At 35.8% G+C, this 21,149-nt stretch overlaps 1 protein-coding gene across 10 annotated transcripts in view; it reads right to left on the bottom strand.

Moving 5' to 3' along the window:
* LOC113233306 (protein sickie) overlaps positions 1 to 21,149 on the bottom strand; it is a 239,872-nt gene that overhangs the window by 35,993 nt on the left and 182,730 nt on the right. For 6 of the 10 annotated variants that reach the window (XM_026468383.1, XM_026468386.1, XM_026468385.1 and 3 more), the window contains 7 exons: positions 20,858 to 20,971; positions 19,386 to 19,571; positions 18,661 to 18,687; positions 17,856 to 17,965; positions 16,941 to 17,069; positions 16,500 to 16,588; positions 15,822 to 15,896 (listed from right to left, as the gene is read on the bottom strand). In XM_026468383.1, coding sequence (XP_026324168.1) covers positions 15,822 to 15,896; positions 16,500 to 16,588; positions 16,941 to 17,069; positions 17,856 to 17,965; positions 18,661 to 18,687; positions 19,386 to 19,571; positions 20,858 to 20,971 — 730 coding nt within the window. The remainder of the gene's footprint in view (positions 1 to 15,821; positions 15,897 to 16,499; positions 16,589 to 16,940; positions 17,070 to 17,855; positions 17,966 to 18,660; positions 18,688 to 19,385; positions 19,572 to 20,857; positions 20,972 to 21,149) is intronic. The other 4 variants (XM_026468384.1, XM_026468389.1, XM_026468390.1 and 1 more) reach the window with 4 other exon arrangements.

Raw genomic sequence — 21,149 nt, 5'->3', positions numbered from 1 at the left:
CTTTACCACGAGATTACTACAGACGTCGCTAGCGACCTCGTAAATTACTTCACAATTTTATATGGCAAATCATACAGCGCCCTTAGCGATCACAAGAATGTGTGTAATACAAAATGTAGTTTCATTTTGTATTACACATTTTCATTTTACGCGGTTGCTAGCGAGTACTGTCACTGTAATCTCATGGTAGAGGCACTGTAAGCGACAAAGTTCATAACCATAAATGTCAGTGACATTGAACCTTTCAATATTACGCTGCAGTGATTGACGCCGACTCGTAAAGTCGGGAGTTACGAGAGCTGCATTATTCATCCACACCGAAACAAACAAAGGCCTGCCCGCAGTACTACGGGTCAGTGCATAAATTTCAGTCCTGTGATTACAGTGCCCTCTCAAACGAAAGAGGCAGAGTTAACTTTTACTTATTTATGACTGATTTCAGATTTCCCTTGACTAGCTAGGTATAATCATACGTGGGAGCCTGTGGCAAATCGAAACTGATTGAAACTAAAAATAATACATGTTACAAATTAGATCTGCCCTTTTGGCGTTCCTAATACATTTGTTATGGTGCGAACGAAATATACATGTATTCGCGTACACGTTGAAAATTAAGTTTCTAATCAATTTGGCGGAACTCACAATCATTTGGAGAAATCTTCAAATATCAAGACATGAGAAAGTTCCTACATAAAATAAGAAGGCGTGTTTTCTGGAGCTACTTAAGCTCGCGGTGTTCAAACAATGAAGGGTCGCGTACGGGTCGTTATACGGGTTAAGTTATGAATTATGAGGGGCGATCGCCACAATCGAACCACCGATCGTCTCAAACGAAGGGGAGCTGGATTGGAGAGCATACATTGTGCATTCTCAAAGTTCGTTAATATAAAGCTTGTTGCCATTGTCTATTGTAATGACTTAATTATATTTCGAAGTTATGATTGGAGATTTTTTTATTACATGCATTATGCAAAAAAATCTCTAGAAAATAGCGAATAACATTAAGCTCACTAAACGGTAAAAGTTAAGAAATTGTCTCGCTTTCAAACTTCGTCAAGGTAAGGTTATTAATTAGCCACAAAAAGAACGTACTCAATTGAATACATTCTTTTAATTGTTTAGCTACTATATGTGGAAATTACATTTTGACTACCGCTGGAGCTTACACCGGGCAGAAAGACGGAGAGAATGTTTGTATTGTTATCTCACTCGCACTAATGCATCATCCGGGGCGCCCAGTATCAACGACCTGCAGTGTGCAAGCCTTTGCTTGCCCATCGAGGCCGTAGTAACAGTAAGCTCGACAATATTTTCATTTCACGGTCATTTCGTAACATTTCAATAACCCTAGTGTTAACTGAGCTGACGGTTTGTAAATAAACTACATTGCAATTCAACAAAGATCACGACTGATGAATAACGGCGCTTAAATGTTATGCAACGCCATTTCATGAACTCTATGCTGATTACGTAAACATTTCTCTAATGCAGCACAATCAGACACGTGTGTAAAAGAGTAATGAGCTCGTGAACCTAACGGTTTCTTTTCTACACAACTGATCATATATGAGAATCGATTGTTTAGCGAAGCGATAACAGGCATGATTGTTAACTGTACTCGAAGCGAGAACTGCCTCTGACGGGGAATAATATGACCTTAATGATATTTAGTACTTTCAAGTACAGCTGTGGAATTCAGCCGTTAATTGAACTATATTTATCTGAATAATTGAGACACCACTGACCCATAAACGCTGACACGGGCGCGATACCTCGATTTTCCACTTCATCGATTATTCAGCCGTCAAAAACAGGATTGTACTGAATGTGCAGTTGTAAACAGCTGATTTCAACGAATATATTTTTATTTTAACGTAACTTACGTATGCAGTGAAAAAAAGAAAGAAACATTTATTCAGCTTATTAAGACTTATGCAGGAAATTATTGATTATAATATTATATGTTGAAACGGGCATAATGTCACAGCTCAACTGCCGTAACGCTGGTTTTCAATTGAAACAGCTTTTATATCATAAGATGTCACGAAAGTATTGAATTGGGTTTACACTAAAATTATAACAACATTCCTACACAGTGCAACATTAGTGAGGTGTCGAAACTTTTAAATCATAACTGGATTCGATGATGATGTAATCAAAACTATTTATAAATAATTAAATAGATAAGACAACATTGCGTAATGATTTTTCAATCTTAGGTTATAGCTGTAGTTGTACGCGTCTATGCGATTCATGATGCGCAATAAAGGATAAACAAAGTAGGCATCAGACTACGGTTGTATTTAGAAGTGATCTCAAACCAATTAATATTCATTATGTCATACGATTGTCCACGTGTCGCATGTGTACATTTGTGATTTTTTATTATTATAACATGCAACACCATTTTTGTTTCTGGGTTATCAATATCATTGTTTAAGTGCTTTTATCATATGAACATGAAAAAACTTTATTTCTTTGTGAAAACTTGCTTTTGTGGCCAAGACAACGGAAAGTAGGAATTCGAGTACAATACAAATTTTTGGGTTTCTCATTATTTAAAGACAAAAAGGGAACTTTCTACTTCAAATAAACAGTATTTTTCAAAATCCTAAAAATTGATGATAAAGAACCTAGAAGTGTGTAGTTTTGCAAGATTATGTAAATATTTTGACCACAAAAGAAATTTCAGAGGTCTCAATAAACAGGAATTCATTCCTATACTGTACTGTCAAAATTTTGAAAATGTGTTCACTACATTAATAATAACAAAAATGTGAACTTCAACATCAGGAAATAATTAATCGAAGTAATAATACCATAATGTACGTCTTTAAAAACAAAGATGATATTCATTAAAATAAAATAATGATGATCGAAATTATCTCATAATAATATATCGTAATGTAGTAGCTTTATAAAGAATGAATGTTCGAGCATATAAGTTTAAAGTTTATAGGCTGAATGACTCAAGGGAAGCATCTGTCGTACACATGGCCCGAATCAACGGGTATGAGAACACTTGATATTATAGACATTCGATACTTCGGAGGTGAAATCTGAAAACAGCTTTATCTTCTTAATTATACGATGATAATTCGGCCAAGGTGCTTGTAAAGTCAAACCAAAAGACGATAATTATCTGCCAAAAATATAAGCAGACAGTATGAATTAAACGACTATCTCATATCGCGATCTTCCCGACAACATTACGTGACCTATTGCGAATTTCCAAATTCTGCAAAAAATACCCGTGTTTCAATCTGCATAAACTACCAATTTCTATACGTCAAAGGTATATGTATAACTATCGAATAGAAATCCAAGTGAAACGGAACGTATACATTTCTAACGAAATATGCGATATCAATACGGTATTGATATTGCAAATTTATAATTATAATTATGTAGATAGCCACCTAACTTGATATGAATATGACACAAGATGAATTCACAGTTACAGTAGACGCTTGTAAAGAGATAAGCTACGTGGGTTGGGCGCATTGTTTTCTATACGCGCTACTCGCACATACCTATATGTCATGACATATACGAGTTGTAGATACAGAAGTTAATTTAAGGGCACTAACGCGACCTCTGACCTCCATTCTCCATGCTATTGTCATGCAAATGGTTAAGACCAGTCACTTATCAACAGTGACGAAATCTCTGCATCACATAACCTTAATGCGAGTGTAATGAACATTTGGTTTTATAAGTTCTTTATGATGGACGCGTAGTGATTTTCAACACAATTTTTTTCGACATGATTGAATGCATTATTGATGTTCTAATTAGCTATCAGTCAAGTTGAATAGTTTTGAGAGTATTACGCAAAACGTTTGTAGTATATTACATCTAATAATTTTTTCTCCCAAATATACTTAATCTTGGTTCCGAAAAGAGCTTTCTAAGATAAAAAAGACAAAGAGTTATCTAAGTACATTATGGAGTTGATAAGAAAGACCACCATAATTAAGGACATATGATAGAATTGAGTCACGACCAACTGGCGTTATCTTCGTTTTGCTGACTCACAGAAGACCACCTTGTGGTGTTAACACTAAGCAGAATGATGATTATTGTTTGGTGTAACCCGAGAATGATCCCTAGCTTATCCTGTTACGCAAGTGTGCTACTGTTTTCTTGATATTACGCCGTGATCCCGTGTTGTAGAGCTTCCTTCCGTGCTATTAATAGTGCTCTTTGAACAGGATAACGGATAAACCTCTTACGGAAGTTGATACCTGGAGTGAACACTGTGTTTACATACTTAAGAGTGAGTATTCGGAAATAAGGTGTGAACCGGACACACGTGCACCCAACACTACATTCGACGCAAAGTAACTTAGCATCGTCTGTTAATTTGAAGAGTAAAAAAATATTACGCCAGATTCGCCCACGCAGAAACGAGTTACATTATTATTCCTGAGATGGTTATAGTATATTAAGGTTCGCCACTCCTGTCAAGGTCGATCTGGCGGTTACGGTGACGCAACACTCGCTCAGCGTGTTATGTATCTGAATAATTTCATTCATAAATCCTGTACCGAGGGCAATATTTTCGGAAATTATGACAAAGGTCACCAAAAACACGTCGTCGATTACCTCAAATCAAAACCTGATGATTCTAATAACAATTAAAAATCCATTAGGCTCAGTCTTTTTTTTACATTGGATCTGTTCCTTTTTCTTATTGTTTGTCTTAACGAGATGCAATTTCCGGTCAGTTTTAATCTTGTTTTTTTTTTGTGACTATTAACATATCATTTTATATTTTTCTTGTTTTGTTTACATTAACTAACTGCTACTATCTGTAGCTATTATGAAACTAAAATTATTCTCGGCCCTTAAACAAGTTCTAACAGTTTATGGTGTACATACAGTCCGAAATGAAATATTAATTTCATACAACAACGCATTACAAATGGACAATAAATACAACAGCATGATAAAACAGGTATCGGCCATCGCAAATATTTACAGAAATTATTGATTTCAATATTGACTTTGCCAAAGGGAACCGTAAAAAGTAGGTGTCACTAAAGGTATTAATATTATTATATTATTATTAAATATTACAATAGTTATTAATTAAATACCTTATTTTTAATTTGAATGTTTTTCTTTGTAAAATTAAAAATAAGGTATTTAATTAATAACTATTGTAACTATAGTGAAAAAATAAGGTTGGTTTGCATTAATATTAGACATAACTGGTTGAAGACTGTACCACCTCAGTCAACCGTGACCATGGGACCTGTAAAGGGCCCGAAACGTCGGTTTGTTTGAAAAAACAAATATACTAGATTTAAATCCGGAAAAATAGTTTCATTTCCTAGGTGTAAGTGTTTACAAATTCATAAAACCATGACTTTGAACGTAATGGTTCATTAGACGTGTTTTATATTACTTTATGCATGCGTCAGACGGCAACCTTGAATATTTGACCCTTATTTACAAAGTGGTAATGGTACTGGTTGCAATATCCAACAGCAATCGGTAATTCAAATCGCAATAATTAAAATCATCTATGATTGGAGTTTGCGTGGGTAGTGAGACATCATTAAATTAGTGCGAATGACTGCACAATCAAATATGAAGCGTGAACTTGTAGTTCAAGATCTGTCTATTTAATGTGTTTGACATAATTTATGATATTGTAGCGGCAATCTGCAAGACGTTGATTTATACTAATAAATAACCAATAAATATATTTGTGGTAAGGCATGTTATACTAGATAACAAAACGAAGTAATGAGTTCATGCCTTCCAAAATGTTGTTACGATATTTCAATTAGTTCCACTCTATTGACTATTGAATACTCAAGCCTGCAGTCATTTGAAGTTGTATTGTTTTCTGTCTAAAAGATTATGTCGATTTCTTTATTAGCCTGTATCAAATGCGATTTCTTTCCTGCGACTTTGTTACGTAATGCAAATTTTTAAGCGGATGAAATAAATTAAGTAACAATTAAATAACACGAGTGCCTTCCTGTTAACGGTTTATACTCGTTTGGTTTCCGATATAGATGGGAGGACGACGCGGTTGACTTGATACGATAAATGGTAGGATGGAGTGTTGAATTGGAGTGATCTTGAATGGACAAGGCTGTATCGCTCATTCAAAGTATTTTTCGATTTACTACAGGATGTTACAGAATGCTAGAATCAATCTGGTTGCACTATTTGTAAATTTAGAATCGTTAACTCGAAAGGTCTAACACCTGGACTAAGTTGAATGTTTTATACGCATTTTACGAGTTCATTGTCTCACTGTATGTAAACATGCGTACACTATTTTCTGTTCAACCCCAAACTGTATAAAACATTAAAAGTTTTTGTTGACGCAGGAGATCGTAAACTATGCATTATCCGAGTATTATTATCGTTAGGTGGAACTAGCTTCGCCCATCTATCATTCACCGAACCAAGATGATAAAGATGAGATTTAAAATATCTCTTCCAAAAATGTGCATAAGTGAGGCTGGTTTTAAAATGAATTTATATGACGACACTTTACTAGCCCATTTAGCTTATTGAACAAATAAATAATGTAGTGTAGGGGCGCTAGGATCCCTGGCCCGGCTCCATACGAATTAACCTCAATTGAGAGTGCCGAGGAAGGCGCTTCGCTGATTGAAGACACTGTACTCTAACTACCAGTAAATGTCCCTCACTGTCTTCCTGCTATTTGAATGCATAAATTGCAAAGAGAAATTGGCCTCAATTTCGAATAACAATAAAACTTTGAATAGGCCTTCATCAAGTGCATAATTGTATTACTGCACTTTTAATCTTTTTGTAAGGCAAGAAAATGATAACATTAGAACGTACAGTTATAAGCCGATAAGCCGTTTGTCTATCGCGATTTTAGGATAAAAACAAAATTAACTCTATGTCGAAGGAAATTTAACAGGGAAATTGATAGAATTCAAAGGAATAAAAGAAACCGGACGCGCTATTAAATCGGTGCTATCAATGTTTCTCCCCCGAGGAGCCAACTTGAACCTTAAACAGTACGCTTAAGATGCCGTAAATGCATCTAACCACAAATGGACTATGATTAATGGGAAAAATAATGTTAACAGCATCTACACTATCCGGCTGCACTTTGACTTCGTCCTCTTTTGTACGTTTCTGGGAAACTCTTTGACGGACGATGGGTTATGTACAGCATCAAGAGTAACGTATATTTGCATACATGTGTTTGTGTTAGATAAAATAACACTAGACGTTGTAAGTGATCGCCACGGCGTTACGTAAATAGGACGTGAATTTGTAAATTAAACTGACGTGTCTTCGTGGTGACAACTTTTGTCACGACCAGCTACCGTCCCAGCCACGGCAAACAAGATACCAGTTGATTTATTACATTCGTAAACATGGCCGAGACTCTAAGAAAAACTATTTAACAACAAAGCCTTCAACAAACGTTGTTAAAGGACAGGACTTACGTAAGCCATAAAGCATATAATTTATTATATACGTAAATTATACATCGACCGTTTCCAAACTTTGTTTTTTATCATAGCGTAAATTGTTAAAGTAGTTTGTCAACGTTCCAAACTTTATCTTTATAGGGCACTCCGAGATAACTTTTCCGTTGAAGATATGGTTTTTAAAATACGGAAACAAAACATAATTGGCTACGCGCTTTAATTAAGTTACAAAATTGGACCAGGACGCACGCCAGATGTTTCTTAAGAAAAGGAAAAAATAAATTTCTGGGAAAGTCGTTTGGGTAACGTAAAAAGGCATTCAAAGTCCGAAATTCTACAAACTCTTGGGTTAAACTAAGACAGTGTCAAGTTATGATATCAACATAAAACACATCAAACGAGATACATATCAAAGGTTTGACCCCAAATAGAACCAGGTCCGCCCATAAACCGACTCGTTAACGTTTGATGTTTGCTTTATCGTTAGTTTACTTTTGTGCAACTTTTCAATTGACAAGTTTCACTGTACTAATGACTTCGTTAGGTGGTAATTTGCTGAGGTGGTAATTTGTTGCGAGAGATAATCTAACAACAGGGCAGGTTCGAATGGATCACTTATGCACTGCATGACTATTTCGTTTTGTGATTAAATTGATGCATCCAAACTTTCCCATGCCAATGAAACTAATAATAGTAAGAACTACAAAGACTTAATGTCCGGGTACGAGCAGGATGGTCTGCCTATAATAGGGCCTTACAAACAACTTGTAAAAAAAGGGGACGCGGTTACCTGCTAGAGAACTGTTACCAAAGATTGTTAAATACGAACCTATGCAACTTTGTGGTACTGCCACTATAAACAAGATTTGTACTTTACGAGTATATTAAAATTATGGGCAATATGTTCAAGATACCAAAATAGACTGTTGTAGAGATTTTTTTAGCTGTCAATGTTTTCCATTAAGTTGCCATAAGAAGTTTCTTGTAGTAATGTAATAACTACAAAAAGTAATAAGAACTTTAGCATTGATCGACAAAACATGCAAAACCATCAATAAAATTACACCCGGATGTCTTGGTAACAAAACAACAAATCGTAACCAAACGTGTTTTCGCTCATATGGGGCTTAAAAACACGAAGGAAGACACCGCTTCAAATTAACTACCAAAAACTTGACGACAAGACACTAGAGCACTGTATACCATAGGCGGTTTTGAAACTTCACTAGTATCGTGGTTAGAAGGATAGTCACAAAAGTTCAACAGTTTGTTTTTAGAGATGATAGAAACTGCGCGCGCGATTGTTGCGGGGCGAACGCACGCGCGTCCGTTCTCCAACAACGTTCCATACACACTGGTTCGTTCGTTGTTACTTGTTCGTTACCGGCTGCGATGAATTTGACTGACTCACAGTACGATAGTTGGGGACTTGGAAGTGTTGGTAGCAAACCCTATATAACCCGGATCACAAATCAAACTAACACACGCTCTATTGAACATAGGGAGGGGGACGGGGTTGTGCTTTTAGGGAATGTGAGATCTACGCCACGGTGTTCAATAAGGGTGTGACTTTTTATTTTGTTTGGGTGTGATGCTCTATTGGTTGTGATAGAAAATCGATACTGGTTAAGTTAGTGTCGAAAGTAATAAGTTCAAATTTGACTGGTTTAACATTACGGTTGTCAATTAAATACGAATAAAATTTGTCATTTTGCGGTTTAATTGAATTTACATATATATTTTCTGCACTTATGTTATTTATGCAATGTTTTATCATTATGATGAATGAAAATAATGAATTATAAATCATCTACTTTAAAATAGATATTTGTTTTGAGGCAGATTGACGGAACACTATTGGCGGTGAGATGATGAAGATAGACCGTAAGATGAGGCGGGTCGCGCGCATTATCGTGCGCGAGGCACTTGTTGCGCAAGCGCGGCAGGCACTTCTAAGGATTTATGGGCTGCAGGCTCGTGTTACACTTGATAACGGCTGGAGTTACGCACACGCGGCAAACGTACAAAGACGATACCAGCCTCTTGTTTAAACTAAACCCGGGTAACGTTAACAAATCATACAAAGGGCCATTTAGATCCAAGCATAATTATTTGCGATTTATTGTGAACTCCTTGTTACCTGACTTTTATTGTTTTAAAATAAGCGATGAAATTCTAATGCGTGAAACTTTAGAACAATAAGTGTACAGTACTTGTAGCAATGTTTTGTTAAACAACGGTGATGAAGGTGCTATAAATATTTAAGTAGGTATTTCAAGGAAATAGATGTTTAATTAATATTTAATACCCATGATTATAGCTCTATCAATTTAAAAGTAAAATCACGGGATGACGTATTTTATAGCATTGCAAAGTTGGCACGGTGTGAACTTGTTGCATCATCGACTTCAAGTTTATGACTGTTAATGTTATATGTCGTTTAAATAGAAAAGAAAACTTGTTTCAATAAGGCCGGCTAAAGCAAACAACTGGTACGAAAAATCTAAGTAACAAGATGACACATTTGCAATGTTTTTCTTTGTTAGCGTTGGCTAAGTGCCAGAACACGCTCTAACTGCAATGGCGAAGGTTGCCAAACTTGAACCTCTACGCGAACCTTTCTATAAACAAACTTGGTAATCATGTAAATTATTTCGCTAAAGTAGTTCAAGAAACGGCTGTGGTAGCCTAATAGTTTGATCTACCGCCTCGCCTTCGCTCTATTGAAAATTAAAAATATGACCCTGACTTCGTTAATTTCGGGCATTTTTTCGTTAAACCCTCGCCGGAGATGCACGTGTCTGGCAGTGGGACGTAAAAATGGGTTGATGATGATCAGTTCAAGAATGGTTCTGACGTTAATAGAGCTAACACTGCGAAGAAAACAGATATTAATTTCTAGGAACAGTCTCAAATATATAGGTACATACATACATTCGCATATTTGATTAATAAGCACCACATCCCAACATGTGTTCTCTAACGATGTTTGAACACAAGGGCAAGTGTGAAATGAGCCATAAGTAAACACATCGTAAAATACGAGCATAAAATAAAATTGTACATATAATATTGTGAGATGAAATTGAACTCAACATAATTATAACTTTTTAACCAACTTTAAAAAAAGGAGGAGGTTCTCCATTCGACTGTGTTTTAACTTATTTTTAATATGTATGTTACGCTATAACGCAGCGTTTGTGAACCGATTTTGATAGTTCTTTTTTTGTTGGAACGAGGATAGTAGTCACAGTAGTGATCCCATTTAAATTTGAAAAATATTTCCCCCTCTAAGGATGGCAAACTAGGAGATAATCCGGTTTCGCGCACTTTTCAGTAATCGATTTTAATAAAACTTGGCAAATAGATGTCATTCAATGCAAATATAAGTGTATATTTGAATTAAAAAAAAAAACTTTAGAAGTCGATTTTTTATTTATAAAGTGGGTGAAATCCAATAAACCGGATTCATCCCCTAATTTGCCACCCTTACAAGTGGAATACCTTCTTCGAATTTCAATGAGGTATCCCCTTTCCAAAAAAAAAGAATCTTCGAAAACAGTTTACAAATGTCGCGTTAATTTCGTAACACACAAAAATATACAATCGAATTGAAAACCTCCTCCATTTTTGAAGTCGGTTAAAAATAACTTGCAACTAACATCTACAGAACAGCAAGAACTTGAATGAAATCAATTGACATCTTATTTGTAACCATGTCTCGTAATGTCCCATTATAATCTGCAAATGCACGACAGGCACTAATAAAAACTTGCAGAAACCGATACAACTAGAAGGTAAGTTACTGCAATTAATACCAACCGTAATAACTTCCAAAGCCTTTAGGCCTAAGAAGGTATGGGTAGATAAATTAGAAAGGAAATAGCAATCTTAATGATGAAATTATAGTTCGCTGTAACTAACCACTTTCCACCGGAAGCTGACTTTAATTTTAACTATAAAGTGATATATGGATAGCTTTGAAATGAATGTGGTTGAATACGATCCAAAACTACACAATGGCGAAGCAAGAACAACGATAGATGTTCGTGCGCACATGTTGAATTATTTATGGCGAGACTGTCTTTCCGAACAGTGAATTAGAGAATAAAAACAACCACCTGACTGAGGCTCATTGAAGACTACTTTTTCTTCTTTGTATTGAGAATGAAATGGGCAGATGGACTGACTTTAATGTGGCTGGAAACCGTTACTTTTCCAAACTTTAACGAAGGTATATTCATTAATCTGTCTCTGCCCTTTCTTTTGCAATCTATCGTGCTGCACGATTCCATCACGAGTTCATAAAAAAGAAATCCTTTGTTTCTCAAATTGAAGTTACAAAAGGAGAATAACTCTGTAATGTTTGAGGTTTAATTGGAATTTAGTTCATTTGTCGTTTTGTGTCTTGTTGCGATTTCATTATTTTTCCAAACTGCCATCAAGAATTGCGTCCAGTATATTAGTGGCACGCAACAAGATAAATGTTGAGAACATTATAATAGAATTTTGATTTTTTTTTTATAATACCAAGTGAGGGGCGAATAAGTGGAGATAAGCGCCACGCCTGTCTATAACAGTTGCAGTGCCACTCAGAATTTTAAAGATCTGAGGGGCACTGCCACTGCGCCCGTCACCCTGAGACATCAGTTAATCAGTCCCATGCTTTTATAATTTTACCAGCACCGTTGCCATTCAAAACCGGAACGTAGTAATGCTCATATTGCTGTTTGGCGGCAGAAATAGTTTGTTTGAACTGTAAAAACAACTTTGGCAAAATCGCCAATAAAATGTATATCAGTGGCGTGTTTAGTAGCAGTAAAAACAAACAGCAATAAGGTTAAACGGTAAATCCCAAGTGTTTACAAGTACTTATCGCCATATTGGTCCGCATTTATTGGCGCTTTGTCAGACTACGTTCCTACAGCAGACCATGTCATAGAATAAAGCAGGTTACTCTATAGATGATGCATTCATTGACCAATTTTTGTATTTTCAAACGAATAGAAGACGTGGACGCAAATTCTGTGACGTAATGACGACCGCATTTGTTAGAACAATAGGGTATAACACATTGCGTTTGTTTAACGTTTTTAAGTCTTAATTAGAGCAGATCTAATTTGTTGGGACGAGGCAGTAGACAATTTTGAAATACAGCGTAAACATACAGATTGTAGAGTAAACATACAGTTTTATAACTGACCACGGGGTCGATTCAGAACTTTACGATAACTCAGTTGTCGACCGATTGGATTTGATACAGTATGGTTTCTTCTAATTTTTATTTACAACATCCGAATCGAATGTCAAACTGTCGTATTCCAAACCGACCCGAAATGACATCACACTCGTACGATTACTCGAACTTCTCGACCGGCAAAGGCTACAAACGTTATTCAGAATACAGTTATCGAATGAAAGTCTCCGACCGTCCTATTGTTTACAAAACAAGAATGTAATATGGAAATCTCTTATTATTTTAAATAAAGTCTGGATTTTGTTCAACTTCATTAATATTTTAATTCAAGATTTGTTAATTTTTTGGGCCATTAAAGTCTTAGGGTCGTATTCTAGAACTCTACTCAATGCTCAAGTCAGGATATAGGTATGATTCAAAGCACTAGAAATCATACTCAAGTCCTTGCCATTAGGGTCGTATTTCCAGTGCTTGAAATCATACTCAAGTCTGCTCAAATCCTGACTTGAGCATTGAGTACAGTTCTGGAATACGACCCTTAAAAATGTATCTAAAAGGATTTTCGTTTTTCTTATAATCTATTTCACCGACTAACTCCGTAAACGCTGTTGGATAACGATATCGTATCCGAATCTGAATCGAACGTTTAACTCGAATGTTCTGAATAGCTTGAAAAGCGCTCTTCGAAGCGAGAACGACATCCAATCGATCGATTCGGTTAAAATATCGAAGAGTTCTGAATAAGGGTGCTGGCGACAAATCGCTGCTGTTATACAATAACACAGTACCTACTTCAGTAGTAATATTCTACTACGACTTTGAAGTAAGCATGCAGCGATGAGCAGAACAAGCGAAATTTTATCGTAAATAAAGCACCCTTGTTACATACGTCGTTGTATCTTTATTTCAAAATCGTAGTATTCTGCAATACGACGTTATTGTCTATAGGCAACGACATATACATATATGTATATTATGTGACAGACATCCACACTACCTTGCCTCAAACTTCCCAGAATGGAGGGAATTCTCTGTATCATGAGTACCAAAGCAACGGAATTCTGGGGCACAACACTCTGACTACAACCAATTTGGAAAGGTTTATTTCCCAAAGTATTCCTACCGGGTTTCAAACATGGGACCTCAATGATGAGTAGGTAACTGTGAGAGATTGGAAATCTTTATCCTCGATTGTCTCATTTAGTTTCCGCAAAGTGCGTAGCTCGTTACAGCGCGTTTAACTTGGACTTCGTGCTTAGACTTCGATAATGCAGTAGCAGTTGGCGTTTGGCACAGATTCCTAATGCCAGATATGGGTGCGAAACTGGCAACCGCAGTCTCACGGCCGTGCGACCTGCCCATTACTATTATTTACTGACCCTTACTCTCGACATTTCATCTCGGCTTTCTTGCATTACACTTGATGTCCTTCCCACTTTCGAGAAAGGGCGGACAACCTGCTCTCATACTATTGGACCAACGATATTAATGCTGATTCAGATTATGCTTTTTTTATTTTAAGGTTCCCGCGTATCACCGCTGACTGCCGTAATTATCGGACCTGTAAAGGGCCTGAAGCGTTGGTTTGTTTGAAAAAAAAAACAAAAACGAATATCGCAATTTACATTCCATAAAAAAATATTGTTTCATTTTTTATGAGTAACAATCGCAAAAACCCAAAAACTCAATACAACATTGGTTGCCATTTTGAGTACAAAGTCTACATTTTAGTAGTCTATACCAAGATGTACAAGTATCTAAAAATGAAACAAAATTTGTACTGGCTTGGAGCATCATTAAGGTTTTAAAGTTTGTGATTGAAAACCCCAAATATAAAAAGTACAATGTAATCTTAGTAAATTTACTTGTTAAGGATTAGGTAGGTACCATTATAATTTAATTCGTGGTGTCGTTTCGTGATAAAGACGTCTTTATTTGTAATTATAACACTGGACAATAGTAATTATATCTGACAGATTATAAAAAAAATATAATAATTCATCTAGTCTGAAAATAACATCCGTATGATTAGTGAATATTCATTAAACTAGACGAATTGATTGGTTTGATTATTTATGTTTTGAAAATGTAAATAATTTCGCATTTAATTTTGTTTTGGCGATTTTGCTGGCCCAACGGTTTGCAATGCGGGCGCTGGATGAGTCTTGATTTCGATTCCTGGTAGAACCAATTTGGGAAAGAACTTTTCTAACTCGGTTCTTGCCTGATGCGAGGAGGAGCTGAAGGAGCGATCTCCGTTGCTCCGGTACTCATAATGCCCTAGTTTGAGACCAGGGAATTTATTTGTTTATTTCGTACAACTTACGCTTACAGTACTTATAAGTAAACATGTCAAGAAATTGGTGTGGTTATTTGGCATATTAAATTAAATGTTATTTACACTATTTAAGTTTCACGGATTCCGTGATTGAGTGGCTTGCATATCGGTTTACATGGTGTCGACATCTTTGAGGTCCCAGGTACCATCCCCAGTCTAGTCAATGTAGAAGAAACTAACTGTTCTATATTATCTCGGGTTTACGTGTTTGTGGTACCCCATGGTTGTTTCCGATTTCCATAACACGTACTTTAGTTACTTACTTTGGGAGTAGAGCAACGTGTGATATGAAATGAATGTGATATAGTCTATTATTTATTACTAATTTTTTTAGATAAATAGCTGATCCTTCGAGCTGGATCAAATGCCAAAAGTGAAAGTTTAGAAGCTTTATGTCAATATGTCAACTACTGCTGTCAACCGCGAACAGAGTGTAATCTTTGAAGCAACCACAAAATTTGAAAGTACCTATACTGTTACATTGTCTCCAGACAAAAAACATTGAGCACCCGTGGGCAGTTCATAATGAGATAGTTTTACAAGGTGGTAACCATATCGTATTACATCTATGTGGGTGCCAGTTATTCAGCTATGACAGCTAAGTTAAGTGATAATGACAATTGACAAATTGAAATTATCACGTTTCATTAGTTTTTATCGCTCTCTTTGTCAAGCTTTTTGTATAAGTATGTATGTCACTTATATTTGTAATACCTTTTGAGACCTTTTTCAAAGGGCTGGTAATGACTTGCTTTAGTTTCTAATGACAAAGCTAATTAAACTTTGTCTACCTTTAGACGTGGTAATGACGTCGTATTGAGTGAATGGAATAAATAGTACTTACGTTCGTCGTGAGCTGTGTGGTGAGTGTGTGGACCTTTTCTTTGGCGTCAGCGAGTTCTCGTCGTAGCTTCCGAACCTGTATAATATACACTATCTGAGTTTTTCTTAATGTTATAGTTAACAGAAAAGTCAAAGTAAATGTAATCAAACACAAGAACAAACAGCGCTTCGTGTGCCACATTTTAGTAAAAAAGTAAACTGGAAACTGGGGCCTTAATGTAAGTTTTCAAATACGTAAACTTAACTGCCGCGTTAGCATTAAGATTTTAATTTAAACCTTATAGACATATGATTAAGATCTAAATAAAAATCTTAACGCACATGCGGTAGCTAAGTTTCATGATTACATAAATTACACTCAGGCCTTTAATTCTCACCCAGACAATACTTAAGGAAAATTTTATGAACATAGCTTAATGTTAAAGCTTCGGCAAATTATTAGTAATTTGTAGTGATATTTATGTTTGTAAGTAATAATTTGTAGTGCTCTCCTGATTTTACGGCGCCCTTGCAGGATGTCACATATGTGACTACTGTATTATGTTTTTATAACATCTTTGTGAAACCATGTGGTAAGGAATAAAGATATAATTATGAATATGTTATTTTAGTAGCGCGTGTGTTATACCATTGAATGTACCTATTTGATTAAAACTGAAAATGTGGACTGGCAACATACCCATACCTCATGGGCATGTCTCTCGTCGTTGCCCGCTCCCGCAGCCAGCGACGACGCCGTTGATACAAGAGAAGCTGTCGATCCATGCACTGTATCCAAAAGACATAAAAGTTCACCATCCCGCACAGTACAGAGGAAAAAGCATTTTTAAAGATATTTCCAAGCAGGGTTCGAAGTGATAATTATCAATGATAATAATAATTATTGATGATCAAACTCAAAAAAGTCACAAACCAAATCGTTTTTCCAAATATTTTTATTCCTACTTATTTAGTTTTCTCAATGTTAGTAATTTTTAGGCAAAACTATGATACATCATGAATAATTATCACATATACACCGGATAATTATCATGATAATTAGCAAGGAGTATAAACATGTTCATTATTTCAAACCCTGTTTCCAAGTATAATCACTTGACATGCAGTTTACTACACGTACCGTCATCGTTCTTCTTAGGATAGTGGTGCGAATGCCGAGGTGTGTGCATGACGTTGGCAGGCTGGTGCGTCGGGCTGAGTGCAGATCGAGGAGACGGCGACGGGGGCTCCGAGACTCCATAGTTCATACCTATGAAACAGTGATATTGACTACCATTCGGAAACGTCACCTGTGTATTTTTAAACAGATCTGTACGTGGGAGCAAAGGGTTTTCTGAGTGGAACTAAAATACACGTTGGAACGAACAAAATCACTAAACGAGAACAAAAAAATTTTTGATAGCAATAGAGCTCCTTATGAAAGAGTTTGTCCAGGGAAGTACTGCCGTCATCTGTTTCTGGCGCCAAGCAGTAATGTTAGCATTACTGTGTAAGAACGGTAAGGGAGCTGGTAAAATTTCAGGCATATGGGACTTGTCAACTTATGTCTAAAGGTGACGGGTGCAGTGACAGTGCCCGGCAGATCTTTGCAATTTAGAGCTCTGAGTGGCGCTGCAATTGTTATGGACAGGCGTGTAGTTTACAGGTGCACGACTTATTCGTCCCGTCACGATATTTTCGTTTAGCGACCGTATTGGCATCCCTTCGAGATAAGTAACCTCTACGAATTTTTTGCCACCAACCGTTTTACTCGTTATTATAATATGTAAATTGGATCCTATCTGTTAAACATTCTTCGTTTCAAATTTATATTAACACTTTGGCTGGTTTTGTAAGTATTCACGTGTATGATGATAATGTTTCAATATTGTAATTCCTTTATTTCCGTCATTCACTATGGGTATCTCTTCCTATATACATAAAACATTTCATTACCACTGCATAAGCTTATACTTATTTAAGTTCACCTAATGGCAATATTTATACATAATCTTGACTTTTAAGTCTTGGTGTGTGGCAGTCTGGTTGAAATTACCTTGACCTGTAGCAGGGCCGTACTGCACAGGTAAGCAATAGTATGGCTCGTAGTCACTTTCCGAAGATCTTTGCAGCATAGATGGGTACAATTTCTCAGACTTGGTGGACCTGTAAACATACTTACATGGGAGTGTGTGGTTGCCAAATTGGTGGAGTCAATTCTGTATTGTGATGTTCAATTATTTTCAATGTCTTCTATATTGACAGTATATTATATGTTTATGATTTACTGCAGTATGAAATAATTGAGGAGCTGGATAAAGGTATCAAATTACTGCAAAGATCTGACCTGGTTGTAACTTAAGGTTTTTATCATTTAAGGAGATAATCAACTGACTAAAATAAATGTTATTTGTAGGAGTGGTAATGTAATTGTAACTCTAGTACATTTTGTGAATATAAAAACAACTCATACCAGAATTGACTTCCACATTTTTATATTATTATTCAAATATAAAACTACATGTTGCACGTTGCGACATGGCACATTGACATAAGCGTAGAATGCGAATTTCCTTCACAATGGTATTACGTTGAAAAAAAAAGCGAAACAAAGACTATTACGACGTTTTGTAATGAGAATGATAGTAACTAACACCAATGTTTGACAAATTGTTGAAAACGATGTTGGCAAAATAACATTAACAGCATATGTTACGAATGTTCCTGTAATTTGTGAAAAAATCAGTGTATAATAAAGCCGTGCCATGTTCAAAATCATGCGTATTAAATGTAATAATAATGTCTGGAAAAACAGCGTGCCACCTTCAAGCCAAAACATAAACTCTTGTGCTGTGGCATACCTTGGGAACGTCCTATCTCTGAGGTAGCTAAAATTCAATATACAAACTTTATTCTCAATACTTTTACTCTTTGTTGACAACTTAAGTTTATACATAATTTGCAGTTTAAAAACAAAATGATTAATGTTATAAAAAGTTTTTGATTACGGGAATAAAACAGCAAATGTACCTTGGCTAAACTTTGAAACAAACTCAATTAACTACTGCATTTAATCGGACATTTTGTTTAGGAACTGCAAATAAATTAATATTACCTTCATTTGGCATAGATAGTGTATCGATGATATATGATTTGATACATACTCACAATGATTCATATGTATGTAGCAAGTGATGGTAACGATGTTAAGGAGTGTGAATGAGTTTAATAAAATTAACACATGATAGACGAACGTAAAGAAATTGGAACTATTGTAGCGAGGGATTAGTAAATGAAATGGAGATATTTGTTATTGACGCTTTCTTATGCTACACGAATGTTTAATGTAAATGACGTTCGAGTACTTCAATACAATAACTCGATATGAAGCTTATAGCAAACTTTCCAAGAGAATGGTAAAGTTCATGAAAGAACACGGTAAAGTGTAAATGTACTTTACAAGACTTCCAAATGTAAAAACCGTAATTTATTTGAAACTTAAATAAGTGTTGGCAAAAACCATTATCGGTTATCTATAAAAGACGATCATATGTCTTGCCCAAAAACAGGCGACTAGCGAACCCACCTAATACTGTTGCTCCGGTTCAATCGGGAGCCCTGAGCGTCTCGGTGCATGATGTGCTTATTGTGAGTGAGTGAGCTGCGATGGTGAGAGTTAGGGGAGGAGTGGTTGTGCTGCGCTGAATGGAGCGAGCTGAGGGACTCCAAGCTTTCGCCTTCGGACAGCCGGCCGCTCGCCGAGTACGTGTTGCTGAAATGGGGGAAATGTGATGAGGGGTTTAGCCAGTTGTAAGGAATGGCAAGTCGTCGATATTTACAGATAAAGTTGTTTGCGAAAATATAAGGAAACTTTTAATTTTTTTTTTTATTAATTTTTTACTAAATTGTACGAACAAAACGCGCACTGTGCTTTCGGGTGCATTCGTTTTTCTTATAACTTCTACGCTGTAGCCTTATTAAAGTAATAAATGTAAAATTCTAAATAAGAAGAGCGTCGGTACTGTCTGAATATATTGGTGTTAAATTATCTGAGTGGATAATTAATAGACAAATGTCAATCAATCAGAAACTAGTTGTTTGATATGAAACTTATCAGTATTTACTGAGTAACAAGTAAAGTAAATAATCTTTACAACTGACCAAACTGGAAAAGAGGACAAGTAAGCAAGTGATACGATAGTTATGTGGCACATTTTATGTTAATACATTATGAATAATTATTGAGTGAATCACGCATTAAAGGCACACAGGGTAGAAATATGGATAAATAAATAACATGACATGATTGAGGAGACGGGATGATGCTTTGATGACGACATATGCTATGATGGATTGCCAAATGCATAACATTTTTTACACATTTAATATTTATTGCCAATGATCATGCCAATAAGGTAGAATTTACAGTGTCCACCGGATACCACCATCGTAAAAAAAACTACAATTCAATCATTGCATTTTGTGTTCAATTGCACACACACTGAAATGCTACAAACACTGTCAGTTTTTGGACGACCTCGGTGGCCCAACGGTTTGCATGGTGGACACTGGATGAAGAAGACGCGAGTTCGATTCCCGGTAGGACGAATTTGGGAAATGAACTTTTCTAAATTGGTTCTGGTCTGAGTTTTCTGGGAAGTGCCCCAGAGTGAATTCCGTTCCTCTGGTACTCATAGTACAGGAAATTCCTTAGTTTGAGACCAGGCAATTAGTGTTATTGTGTGTCATTATTTCATTTAAATAAATTTTAATTTATTATAATAGTAATACGATATATGTAACTGGTAATTGAAATACGGTGCTTAGGAAATCAAAATCTATTAGAAAAAATAATTAAAGCCATTTTCTGACTGGGCAGTATAAAGATCTTGATCTTACCCTTATCTTCTTATCTTATCTTTCTATGTAAAAATTTGTAATCACCACAACAAACCACGTTATAATAAGATGAGTGTCTTTATTCACAAAACTACCTCAAAAAAAAAACTCAAAAAAAAACCATAAAATATCAACTATGTATAACAGTAAAATAGTTACCTATGTCTCAGCCAGGGCGCGTAGGGTATTCCGTAATCAGACTTGACTTCAGAGTAGGTTTGAGTATCAGAAAGGCTCCCGTCACTTATCTTGATACCACCTCTGGGGACGATTCTAAAAAAGAATTAAAAAATATATTAATTCCATAATTCATATCCCAATAAAAGAATCAACGGGAAAATACATTCATAAAATGAATGTTTTTAAAAGTTGACAAATATATATTTTTTTATAGCTGTCTTATCTGACAAGAACTAAACTACATATTCCAGTACCATCAAGTATTACTTAG

Source organism: Hyposmocoma kahamanoa, unplaced genomic scaffold (genome assembly GCF_003589595.1).
Source record: "Hyposmocoma kahamanoa isolate Upper Pololo Valley unplaced genomic scaffold, ASM358959v1 78, whole genome shotgun sequence".
NCBI lineage: Eukaryota > Metazoa > Arthropoda > Insecta > Lepidoptera > Cosmopterigidae > Hyposmocoma > Hyposmocoma kahamanoa.
This window is presented reverse-complemented; position numbering and strand designations above follow the sequence as displayed.